A 13156-nucleotide genomic window follows, 5' to 3' on the forward strand; every position below is an offset into this window, starting at 1 on the left:
GAGTGTGGGACGGTGGGCGGAAGAGAAATGGGACGTGGGTTATAAGGCAAATGAGAACCGCTCACCTTTTTTAGAAGAAAACAAAAATCATAAGGTCTCGGGTGTCTTTCACTTCAGGTGGACTGACTCCATGTATCAATGGGAAAAATAAAACACAGGTGCAAAAGGGCGTAGAGAGGTTCACGGTGCAGGTGAGGTCAGGTTGGGGAAGCAGCGCAGTTAAAGTGAAGAACAGAAAGGATTCAAAGGCCTCAGGGCCTTAGTGACGGATGCTGGTATCTGAAGGTTTGAAGCCAGTTTCTGGTCTAACAGCCAGCTTCTGGTTGGGGTGCTCAGGCGGACCCAGGAATGAGTCTGGAGAGAGACTCAGACTCTACAGGTACTTGAATCCCAAGAAAAAAAGACAGGAATGGAATACTTTTTCTGCTCACTTAGTGCCGGCGTTTTTCTACCCTTGACTAAGGATCTCGGTTACGCAACGATGTCTGCGAGCATCCTCCTAGGGCCTGGTGCCTCCAGGCCATGGGCAGGGAGGTGGCAGCCCAGAGGACACAGGTGGGTCCCCACAGGTCCCTGGCTGTATCCCCCTTGTGCACATCGTCCACTTTCTCCTGCTCTCCATCTCCCTCCAGTACAACACGGTGATTATGTGCCTTCTACCTGGCCCTCAGAGGGCCGGTGCTCAGGGGAGTACGTGCACAACCCCCGAACACAGGTGGCTCAGGCAAGTTGAGGCTGAAGGGAAGTGACCAAGACAGTCTTGTGGATCCTTCCCTGTAGATCCTAGCTCTCAAGAAAACTGTTCCACTAACCATATGTGACCCTATTCCCAGGAGTGGGACGGGCAACAAAGCAGAAGCCATGGACCAGGGGACAGGGGCCCCAGCCTAGGGGAGCAAAGCAGCATGACCCTGCAAAGGTGGGAATCTGATGGAGGGTTCCAGAGCAGGAGAGGGCGTGGAACACAGATCAGAGCTGGGGGGGGGGGGGGAGGATAGCACCCGCTCCACAGGAACATGATGCTTCAGGACCCTGGGCAGCTCTCTAATTCTTGGGTTCTGTTCCTTAGCAATCATAGCAGCAGAAGCAGACTCAGACCCAGGTAAGAGGGGCCCCTGCCCTGGCCCCTGCCGGCCTCTTCTGACATCCCCCTCTCCACCACAGGGGCAAAAAGACTTGAGGTTGAGAAAGGATCAAAAGAGAGAAGTAAACATGGTGGATCTGGGGCAGGGGAAGCATTCTGTAGGATGAGGGTGGATTCCTGTCATCATGCAACTGTAACAAACGTAACCCTCAGTGGGGGGCATGCCGACGGTGGGGAGGCTGTGTGCACGTGGGGACAGGGGGGTATATGGGAAATGTCCGCACATTTCTCTCAATTTTTCTGTAGGACTTAAAGCTGCTCTAAAAAATAGTCTGTTAATTGAGGGGTCAGGGAGAGGTAGCAGGGGTAGGAAAGGAGCAACGGCAAGTGAGCATATCGTAGTAACGGAGGAAGAGGAGAGGGGAGATCTGCGACTGTGTACTGGGGACCCTGCGTTCTAAACAGCCTCGGCCTCGAAGTCTGTGTGGCCCGCCTCCCTCCTGCTGCCCTGGGATCCTGGGAACAGGTAGCCTCATTCTCCCTGCCTTTGCTTGAGCAGACATCAGAGTGTTGCCTGCCAAAACAGCTGAAGACACATCCCTGGGCCCTGCCTTCTTCCAGGGTCATCCAGGGACCTCACGGCCCTGGCAGCAACATCCGGGCGTCTGGGCTGCTTTCTTAAAATGTCAATATTTATGAGATGATAGTACCTTCATTTAGATTCCCTAGATAGACCAATCATTAATATAGTTACTGAAAACCAGACATGGCCTCATCCGAATCCCATCCAAAGCAGGCGCTGTGCTTCCCAACAGCCCCACTCAATCTGCCCCCAATGCATCACTCCTCCGCTAACAACACTCGGGAGTCCTGCTCCATTTATTTCCTCCTCTCCCATTGTTTTAACGTCACTTAGCGTCAAAGGATTTCAGGTGGGCCCTGCTTCAGGTTCATGCACCAGAACACTGGACAGGGAGGTCTGAACGTCTGGGCAGCTGGCCCAGGATGGCAGATGTGCCCAGAGTCCGCACCTCCTCCTGCCCCAAGTCAGGGTGCCCTCAGCTCCCCGCACAGCCACTTCCAACCTTCACCGACCCCCACCCGCCATCCACACCCACTTCTTACCTCGACTCCAAAAGGGATCTCCCAGTTCAGAAGACCAGGGGACAGTCCTAGCAATGCCCTCAACAGATCCAGAACTTAGAGGATCCTCTTGTCCCCTCACCTCCTGTCCCTGACGCAGGAAACATATCTGCGTCCAGGCCTGGTCTCGAGGCTTTCCCTCCAGCTGGGAGGACAGGGTATCCATCTTTCTCCCCCAGGCCCAACCCTCTCTCTCCTGGTTCACTAATCTCTCCTTTTTCATGGTCTTCTCCCTCATTAGAGAAACATTCTGAGAGAATACTTTATCTTCCGTTTTGCTTCAGCCTCCGCAGCTGGGCTTCCATCCCACCAAGACCAGTCCTGTTGAGGTCGCTAGTCACCTCCTAATAGTTAAATCCAACCCCGTGTTCCACTTCTTACTTTCAATGACCTCTTGGAAGCATCTGGCACCACTTATCACTTCCTTTAAACATCTTTTAATACTCTCTACTCTTTTGGCTTCCACGATGCCATCCCTCAAGACTTTTCCTCCCACCTCTGAGGTCCTTCCATTGCATGTGCAGGCTTGTGCTTGAATGCCGGTCATCTTCCTCCTCCAAACCTCAGGGTGTTACTTTTTCTCCCCACACTCAAGGCACTTCTGGGGAGGACATCAACTTTATAGCTTCAACCACTACCTACTATATCTTTAAGTACTACATGGGCAAATCCCAAGTCTGAATGCTCGATGTAGACCTCCCCCCAAATTTCAATGAGAGCGCCCAACAGCCGGACAGCTCCATGGAGATTTCAGACAGGCACCTCAGGGTTGGCATGGCCGTAACTCAGCCCTCCCACCTTTGCCTCCAAACTCTCGAATCTCCTCTCTCAGAGAATGGTGTCACCAACCCCCCAGCTGGATCTGGTCACACATCCAATAAATTACTCCTCACTATCTCTTCAGTCACTCTCCCTCTCTTCATTCTCTCTGCAGCTACAAACTTTATTTCTAATCGTCATAATTTCACATTGGGATCCCTTCAATGACCAATCTGTTCATGGCCTCATTATTCCTTTTTATACGTGACCTCTCTAATTTTTCCAATTAAATGGGAATTTATTAATCATATATTCAGTACAAAGCCATGCGATATTCCGGCCCAACAGTTCATGGACGTCCAACTCTGCATGCCAGCTGGACCAGCTCATGGAAGCAAGCACCCCATTCAGGCCCCCAGAGCATGTTCCTGCCTTTCCATAACATCATGTGCTGTTACCCATCTCATCTGAGCCGAAGACAATTCATGAGCAGGGCAGCAGGAAACAGAGGAGGGAACCTGAGACTCAAGAGTCAAGGTTCAAACCTTATTTCTGCTACTAAGTGGTGTGATGTGAACAAGTCACTTAGTATCTGAGCCTCAGGGTCATGGGAATAGTATCACCTACATAACAGGTCTGTGCGGGATCAATAAGATTTCGTATGTGATAGCATCCTAGCATGGCTCCTTCCCAGAGTAAGCTCGGAACCATGGATTGTGACAGAAGGACACCCGTTACTTATTTCAGGGCCGAACTCCAGAAATATGCTTCCCTTCTGCTCCAGTGTATCTTTTCCTTAAATTATTTCTCCACTTTTATAGACTCAAATAGTCCCCCCTCCCCCAGCTTGCTCACTGTCTTAGATGGAGGAAGCACACCTTCCTCCCAGCATTCCCTCTACGGAGTTTCCTTGGCCGCTCTCCGCACAGAGACTGCTGAACAAATTCTCGAGTAACTAACGAGAGCTTAACAAAGGCTTGTGCTCAGTCCTCCGGCCAAACCTGGATCTTACTTGGGAGGCTCTGGGAACAAAGAGTTTTCGAAAAAGAGGAGATGAAAGGGACACCGGAGTGGGGGTGGGGGTGGGGGGGACAAGGGCAGGGCCCAGAGCGCCTTACCTTTGCATTGCAAACCCTGTCGTAAGAGGCCCCAGAGCAAGGACCCACAGTGGTCGCAGAAGGTGGGGACCTTGTAGTTGTGGATACCGAACTTGTGGGGCATGTTGACGCTGAACCGCTGCGAGCCCACCTGCAGGGATAGCAAAACACAGGGTCACTGCCAAGCTCGCTCACACCTTGGCCTGCTTACGGCCGGAGCTCCTACAGGCCGGCTTTCCCAGAAGGCCTGGCCACTGAAGGGGGCAGGTTGGAGCTCGGCTCTGAAAGCTGCCCCGAGAAACCAGGTGCAGAGAAGCTCCCGGGGCCTTTGCCCCTGATGCCCTTAGCTCATTCTCCGCCTCTCTCTGTTGGACCTTGAGAGGCCAGGCCCGCGGGCTTCCACCTCTCATGGCACACAGCACTCAATTTGCTCCTCACATTTTGGCTGTTCATGAGATGTCACCGTGTGTTTCTCAGTGCTGCTTTGTGCCTGGAGGCCGCACCGGGCTCTCTTTCAGCAGCTTGATGGTGGACAGATTCTATAAATGCCCTAAAAGTCCAGCACAGCTGTGGAAACTGCAGGTCATCAGTTAGGACAGACAATAATTGTAGTGAAGACTGCTAATCCAGAGCGGTGAGCACTAAGGGCAGGAAGGTGTGTGTATTGCCCACAGGCCAGGCACCACCATCGCAGTTAAACCTCCCCAGCACCCTGAGGGGCAGGTGCCACTGTTGGCCTGAGTTTATAGCTGGGGAAACTGAGGCACAATGAGTTTAAGAAGCACTCCTGTAAGCTGATGAGCAGCAGAGGCAGAATTTGATGCCCACGAGTGTGAATTCAGAGCCCAGGCCTTTTCACCACCATGCCGTCACTTAGGGATTATTTAAAAGGAGTAAAGAGAAGGCGGTAAGGTGGATGGGGAAGGACCGGGGGGGGGGGGGGGAGGGGGGGTCTGGGTATTCTGATCTGTTGGCCTGGGTCTGCCACCAACCACATGTGAGGTCTTGGGAGTTTCCTGACTTCTTGGGGCTTTGGATTCCTGATTTGGCAAACAAGGATGGCAGCCTCATCCCACCTAACATCACAGGGCTGTGAGGGGGACGAGACACACGGAAGCAAGGGGTCGTCGGCATGGTCCCCCTTTCTGGGTCTCCTTCTCTACGTCTGCCTGATCACCCTGAAGGGTATGGATCATTGTACCCATTCTCTTCCTGCAAATGCTGAAGATGTGATGGACCCACACTGAGAACAGACTCGGGCGTCCCAGGAAGAGCCTCACAGGGATATGGGTGACAGAGAAAGGTGAAGAGGTTGGGGAGTGTCCAGGAACTCGGAGGTTCGGGAGAGCTGTGTGACCCTCAGCTGGGAACACCAAGGACTCTAAGGTATTGGAGAATGGTGGGAGAAGGACAGGGAGCACCCAAGAGCCACAGAATCGGAGGCTCAAGGGCCGCATGCACGCAGGTACCCACGTGCACACACCACTCTGCGGCGAAGACCCGGAAACAGGGGCGAGTGAGACCAACGCAGAGGTCATGAGAAGGAAGAAAAGAGCAGAAAGACAGAACTGGAAGGTCAGGAAAAGAAGGGAGGAAGGTGACACAAAGGAGAGCCTTCTGGGGTCACCACACTGGAAACACGGGGAAAAGCGTGTCCTCAGCGCTAACCCACAGGCACCAAGCAGGGAGAGAACATCAGCTGGGTGCTCGTGGTGCAAAGCTCCAGAGCATCTAATAACAGGAAGACATTAGACACCCGGTGCTTAGAGCTCCGTGTATCTGGGGTGTGCATGCATGTGTGCACAGGCAGGAGTTACAGGAAGAAAGGAGCTCAAAGGAGGCTCCCCAGCCGTGCAGGACCCGGCAGAGGGCTCGCCATCGCCACCCCCGCCACCCGCTGGGGGTACACCAATGCTCCGGGAGCCTGGCCCTGTGAGCCCCAGGACAGGCAATAATTCCAAAAGGCAGAGAAACCCACAGCCCCCATCCTCAATCCTTGGCAATTTCTCTCCCTTGGGACACATGCTACGTTTGGGCACACATCTCGCTGGTGACTTCTATGCGCTGCCAACAGGCCAGGAAAGGCCATCAGAAAGCACTCGGTCACAGACTCAGCTGTTCAGGGGTATTTCCCACCTCAACCCTCTAACCTGCAGGGCATGGACTCATTTGGGACTTTTCCCTCCAAGGGATATGGCAGAGCTTTAGAAACCGGTGAGGGCTCGCAGTGGGAGAAACCCGAGAGATTCTGAAGGGAAGAAATCGTGTGCTCCTCTTTGTTTCCGTGGGACGTGGCATAGTATCTGGCACAGAGGAAGCGCTCAGAGAATGTCCACAGGACAGAATGGAGACAGACAGCAAGCCAGCCACCTGCCTTTCCTTTCCTTGTCCAAGTAGCAAGCGTGACAATGTACTTGGGTCTGAACCCTGGCCCAGGAGCCAGGAGGCCCAGGTGGCGAGCATCTGCAGTTTCCCACCATGACAGCAGAGCCCAGCAAACAACTCCGGTGCCCTGGGCTGCCTGCCCCCTCAGGGACATGGAAAGTTTGATCCAGGCCGTGTCCCTCACTGCTTTCCAGAGACTGTGTGAAAGCGAAAGGAGATAAAAGATAGGAAATACTTCGGATGCCAAGATGCCACTTGGGTGAATTATCTTTAAGTAGTAGAGGTCCTGTAAGTTACTCCTTTTGGAAGCCGAATTATAAATCCACCTGATTCTAAACTTACCTAGCGTCTCTCTGACCCCCCTTATTCTAATGCCCTATGATTATACAGTACTTATCTATTTCACCAAGAATTCAAAGCAGGCCTTTGAAATCCACTGCTGTGAACACAGGTAACACCCACCCTCACACTCTCCTCCCAATCGCTCAGTTAGGAGAAACCCATCTTCACTGGTGAACTGTCTTGCTTCCTTACCCCTAGGGGCTCCCCTAGGAGTCAAGCCGATACCAGGCTGGAAGAATAAGAGACAACGAAGTCCAGCAGTCAAGAGCTCAGACTCTATGGAACAGACTGCCGGGTGTGAATATGGCTCTCCCACACCCTAGCTGTGTGATCTGGGGCAAGCTAACGTGACCTCTCTGTGCTTCCACTCTCCCTGTTGCAAAATGAAGATGATCATCACAGAGCTCTCGTTAAGGCCGTTTTGAGATGAAATACTGTCTGACGAAGTACTTCAATCAACACGCGGTAAGGACCCCATGAATGTCGGCTGGTATTACCACTGTGGTTACTCCCACTTCCTGAGGGTTTCTTGGTTTTGCTAATTCCTCTCCGTTCCACCATCACCTCATAAAGACAAGGCTCCCGCTTGTGTGTTGTGTCTCTCTCCCTGTCTATGAGCGGCGTGGAGCCAGTGACAGGTCACTTAGCGACGTCACTCTTCCAAGGAGATAATGACATAAAGCGATTCACATTTTCCTCGCGGGCCTTAGCTCTGGGATCGCGCGGCTCTTGGCCTAATAGCCACAGACATGACACGGACTCTGAGCCACGGTCGTTCGTTACACCACCGTGGACAACTCCCTTAACTCTGATCAACACAACAGAGAAAGCCAGGGCATCTCAGAGAGATAAGGAGTTTCTTAGGAACCACGGAAGAGGCGGGGTGGGGAGTGAGGAATTGGCAGGGAAGAAAGCCCCGAATTTCAATGTTATAAATATTTACCTCATCGGGAGTTTCCTGTTTCTTTAATCCAGCACACTTCGTAATTATGAGCTCATGACATCTCTTGTGGACCACGCAAGTGCAAACTGAAACAGCAAAAATGGGAAGGCTGAGCGACAAGTGGGGACAGAACGCTTCCACCCCGAGATTCGGGTCTCAGTGGAGGGACGTGGGGAGCCACGCCCCTCCTGTCCCCAAGTCTTACAGAAAGACCCTGGCTGAGGCCCAGCAGGCTAAGTCATTTCAGAACACCATGCCATCAGGGCCATTAGGGTTTCCTCGATGCTCTGCAGGAGAATGTACCACTTATACCCAGAGGGCATCAGCAGTTTTCTCTAGTTCCAGAAGTACCGATCAATTGCCCCGCTTCTGGATGCCAAGGTCAGGGAACGGTTTCCCTTCTGTGAAGTGGGTCTATTAAAGGCACCGCAGCAGTGCTGTTCTCCAGCCCACATCACGTCAGAGCTGGCGGGAGAATGGGTGTTTTGTGGCACAGGAGTTCTTAAAACATTTTTGTCCTGTCTTCAGTGTCCTGGGGCAGTGTGAGCAGCGGCGGCCGAAGAGGTAAGCAACTCTTTGCACACAGGCTACCTCAAGGACATGGCCATGTCCGACAGAACCTACTCAGGTCCCCCAGGGGTGAGCCCCAACTTAACCAGGGGCTGGGTAAGGAGATAGAACGGTCTCCCAGCTCTAACCACAGAGAAACTCTGACCACAGCACCCATCCACCCTCCAATCCTGGACAACCTGACCTTGCATTTTAGTCAAAGAACTGAAAACAAACAAACTGCAATAATTTCAAGTGAGTCTTAAACGGTGAAGAGCTAATGATTCCACAGTAGAGACCAAAGAAAAAAAAAAAGAGAGAGAATCAGCAAGGACCACAGTGATAGGAGTGAACCCAGCAGATGAGGGAACTTCTTCAGGGAGCGAGAGAGGGAAGGGGCTGACAGGATTCACGGAGCCTGGCTCAGGGCAGAGAGGGGCCTTCGAAGGGTCTTGAATGGTTGCGGATCACTGGGAAAGGTACAGAGACCCCTGGGACAGCCAGAGACAGGTACCCACAAGGTACTCCCATATATGGATACAGGAGCCATGGCCAAGCAGGGACAAAAAAAAGCAGGGTCTTGCTTCTCAGAGAGGGAACGGAGCATGCAAACCGTATGTATAGAGCCTCTAAATGTCATCAAACCCGGCACACGTCTCCTAGGAGTGTCACTGATCTGGACAGACCTGTGGGCCCCAAGCATTTAGTTCATACGATGCCTCTTACCTTGACATTGGTATCCCTGCTTTCCTATGACACCCCTGAAAAGAAGAATACAACCTTTTAATAAATTTTAGTAGGTCAAAAACCACACAAAGCCACCCCATTCTGGCCATGAACCATGATGCACCGAGTAGACGAATCCAGGTAGCAGTGGGATTTCACTCCTGCTTGCAGAGTGTCTTAAAATGACTCCTTCAGGACGCCTGGGTGGCTCAGTCGGTTAAGCATCTGCCTTCAGCTCAGGTCATGATCCCGCAGTCCTGGGATCGAGCCCTGAGTTTGGCTCTCTGCTCAGCGGGGAGCCTGCTTCTCCCTCTGCCCCTACCCCCGCTCGTGCTCTCTCTCTCATGTAAATAAATAAAATCTTAAAAAAAAAAAAAAAATGTCTCCTTCAGAGACAACAGAGGGTAGACTCAGTGCTTGGAATGGATACAAGGCCTGGTCAATGTCAGGGCTTGGTTTCCTAGACCAACAGGGTCCAGTGGGACCATTAGTGTTCTGGAAAGCCACAAAAACTGCTTGCTCAAGGCGGGTCTTGATTAGTTGAATGTGCCCTTCCTTGTGGGCAATCACGCACGAGGGCTATTGCTTACAGGCACATTCCCTGGGCATTCCTGAAGCAGTCAAGGGCTCTAGGTCAGCCTGTGGCCAGGCCTAGGGGTTCAATGTACTGTTTGGTCAAGGCCAATGGCAGAGATTCCTTCCCTGGCAGGTGTAGGCTCCCCTGGGGCAGGATTAGGGTCAACATGGACACAGAACAATCCAACCAACCTGGCCTAGGCCCTGTCAGCACCACCACCAACTGGCCAGGGGGCAATCTGCCATTTCCAGCCCAGTGGGAGCAGCCACACGTCACCGGGGGGGGGGGGGGGGGGTGCCGCAGGAAGCCAAGAACCCAGTGGTATTCTCCATGGGCTGAGAGGAGATCTGAATCCATAAATCTCAGCTTTCACAACCTACTCCCTCCAAACACACCACTCATGACGGAAATACAGAAAACGGAGGTCAGAGAGTGGAAGCAGCCCCTGGGGGTGAGATGTATCTGTGGTGGGAGAGGGGCATTCCGTCTGCTTCCGTCAGGTTGAGGGTGCTCTGAGCTGCACCGCCTCAGATGCCCATGCAACCTCAGTGACTAGTTGTGGAAAACCACGAGGACAAGACAAGCCACTCCTGGACACCTTGGCAATTCAAACCCTAATTCAAATGGTCCCTGGCTTGGTTCATGCTGCAGACTGGCCTCACTCATTCTCCACCACAGGATCCAAGTGTGTCGGCAAAGTTCAAGAGCTCAGAGAGGTTGCCAGAAAGGCTGGTGGGAGGTCAGGAAAAGCTTTCAGTTGGGCTCACCAGGGGTGGAACTGGGTCTCTGACACTTCCTAGCTGGAGGACGTCACACTAGTCTTGTTTTCCTTTCTGAGTCTCAGTACTGTTGTTAGTGGAATAGCTTAAAAATACATAGCTTGTAGGATACTGGAATGATTTAATTAGATATTTTCAGTGCCTAAGAAAGAACCTGGCACATGGTAGGCATTCATTTAAATTCCCCCTCTGATACCCAAGGCCAGTGCTCCTTATCCTTCTCTACCTCCCAAAAAGGCCTACAACCTACCTGTCTTTGCCTATCAAAATCCTAGTCATCATGAAAGGAGAAATGCCACCTCCTCCAGGAAGCCCTCCCTGAGCACTCCAGCCAAGACTGCTCTCTCACTCCTCTGAAATCTGGGCATCCTAGTAGCACCACCGTTCTAACAGTTATTAGGAACTGCTTTGAATTACAGATACTGGCAATCAAGTATTTTTTTAAGCTTTATAATGGAAAAATTCAGATGTATACAAAAATAAGGAGATAAATGTAAGGGAAAAATTCAGATGTATACAAAAATAAGGAGATAAAGGTAAGGGACCTATCACCCAGCTCTAACAATGATTAATACATGGCTGGTCTTATTTCATCTCTATCCCTAGCCCCTCTACCCTCCCTTCAGATCATTTTTTTTTTTAAAGATTTTATTTATTTATTTGACAGAGAGAGACACAGCGAGAGAGGCAACACAAGCAGGTGGAGTGGGAGAGGGAGAAGCAGGCTTCCCGCTGAGCAGGGAGTCCGATGCGGGGCTTGATCCCAGGACCCTGAGATCATGACCTGAGCCGAAGGCAGAAGCTCAACAACTGAGCCACCAAGGCGCCCCCTTCCAGATCATTTTTAAACAAATCCCAGACATCACATTATTTCATTTCTAAATAATTAAGCTTGTGTCTCTAAAAGATAAGGATTCTTAAAAAAAAAAAAAAATCACAATATACTACTGTTGGTTATAAAATATTAACTCATTAAACATGATATATGATATGATCCTATGTATAAAGTCACCATTCTTTCCATTTAACCCTTCCAGGCACTAAACACTCACTTAGCCTTCCAGAAAAGTCTTCTGCAATCAAGTAAAGAAGAAATAAAGCCCATCAGCCCTTTAAAAATAAAGTTTCTATTCTCCTACACCCCCTCCCCCACTTCTCACCTCAGGGAAGGCCTAGCTAGAGGTTCCTGGGAGAGAGGGCCTTACCAGATAAAATCTCTGCAGTGGGAGCAGTAGGTGGGCTGCCGAAGGTAGGTGGCCATGAACTTGTGGCCGTTGACCTGGTGGACCCTGCGCCTGACGGCCCCCTGCCGCTTCCTGGGCCGCATGCGCTCCCTGAACACGCGCTCTTCATTGTCTTTAGGGGCTGGGGAAGGACAAGAGCAGAGAAGAAAACAGTCTGAGTTAGCGCACCTGGGAAGAGACCTCCTACCCCACTCTCAGCGCCTAGAGTGGGAGCGGCGTGGGGGCAGCATCCCCTGGCTGAGGGACTCCGGGGTCTGAGCCTCACCACTCGCACCATGTGAGGGAGGAAGGCCCAGACCGGGCTGCCGTTTCCCGTACCAGTGGCACCCCCCAAATTCATCCCGATCCCAGTCCTGCTCCGGGTGTGGCTGCTCCTTTCCCCCCAGTACCGGCTGCACATTGCAAGGGTGTGGGATCAAAAGGCTCAAGGTTCACATTTTATTGCAGCTTCTCAGGAGCGTGGCCTTAGCCAGCCAGTGTGTCCTTGTTTGAAGCCTCTGAGGGCCTGGCCCTCTGGAAATGGGGTAAATAGTGCTGACACCGCAGGACGCTGTGGAGTCTGTACCCAGCTGCCCGGCTCAGAGAAACCGGACTTTTCTTCCTTCCCCCTTTCCAGACTAGGACAACCGGGAACCTTTTCCCGAAGGTCTAAAGGAGAGGGAAACCTAACACTGTGAAAGCGGTTTTCCAGAAGACTCAAGACCCACCACCATGGACTATAAGACCTCCCTGAAGACAAAAGGACTGTCCTCACTTCTTCCTTCAGTCCACATCAGAGGTTGCCCCAAGCCTCAGAAAGCCCTGCAAGAGCACTAATAAATGACAACAAAAATGATAATGATGGGGCGCCTGGGGGGCTCAGTCGGTTAAGCGACTGCCTTCGGCTCAGGTCATGATCCTGGAGTCCCTGGATCGAGTCCCGCATCGGGCTCCCTGCTCGGCAGGGAGCCTGCTTCTGCCTCTGACCCTCCCTCCTCTCATGTGCTCTCTCTCTCTCTCATTCTGTCTCAAATAAATAAATAAATAAAATCTTAAAAAAAAAAATGATAATGATGATTGTTATGGTCTGAATGTTTGTGTGTCCCCCCCCCCGCCATTCACAAGGTGATGCGCTACCTACCAATGTGACAGTCGTGACAGTGGGGTTCCCAGGATGGGGTTAGTGCTCTTATGAAAAGAGGAAGTGACCCGAGCTCACTATCTTACGAGGACAGAGAGAGAAGGTGGGCATCTACAAGGCAGGAAGGGAGCCCTCACCTAACCGTGCTGGCACCTTGATCTCAGACTTTCAGCCTCCAGAACTAGGAGAGAGAAATTTCCGCTGCTGCAGCCACTCTGTCTGCGGTATTTTGTTACGGCAGCCCAAGCAGACTAATACAATGAGATTCACAGCTAACGCTTACTGAGGGCTCACTCTGCGGCAGGTGCTCACAGAATCCTTACAGCCGCCCTTCTTCTTCTTTTTTTTATATTGTTATGTTACTCACCATACATTACATCATTAGTTTTAGATGAAGTGTTCCATGAT

At 51.7% G+C, this 13156-nt stretch overlaps 1 protein-coding gene across 2 annotated transcripts in view; it reads right to left on the reverse strand.

The window, feature by feature from the left end:
* Positions 1-13156, reverse strand: part of PRKCE (protein kinase C epsilon) — a 489104-nt gene that overhangs the window by 164897 nt on the left and 311051 nt on the right. For both annotated transcript variants that reach the window (XM_045885068.3, XM_045885067.3), the window contains 4 exons: positions 11590-11749; positions 9029-9063; positions 7754-7839; positions 4105-4234 (listed from right to left, as the gene is read on the reverse strand). In XM_045885068.3, the coding sequence (XP_045741024.1) occupies positions 4105-4234; positions 7754-7839; positions 9029-9063; positions 11590-11749 (411 nt within the window). The remainder of the gene's footprint in view (positions 1-4104; positions 4235-7753; positions 7840-9028; positions 9064-11589; positions 11750-13156) is intronic.

Source organism: Mirounga angustirostris, unplaced genomic scaffold (assembly GCF_029215605.1).
Source record: "Mirounga angustirostris isolate CCGP_5_RB_7025 unplaced genomic scaffold, mMirAng1.0.hap1 SCAF_10, whole genome shotgun sequence".
NCBI lineage: Eukaryota > Metazoa > Chordata > Mammalia > Carnivora > Phocidae > Mirounga > Mirounga angustirostris.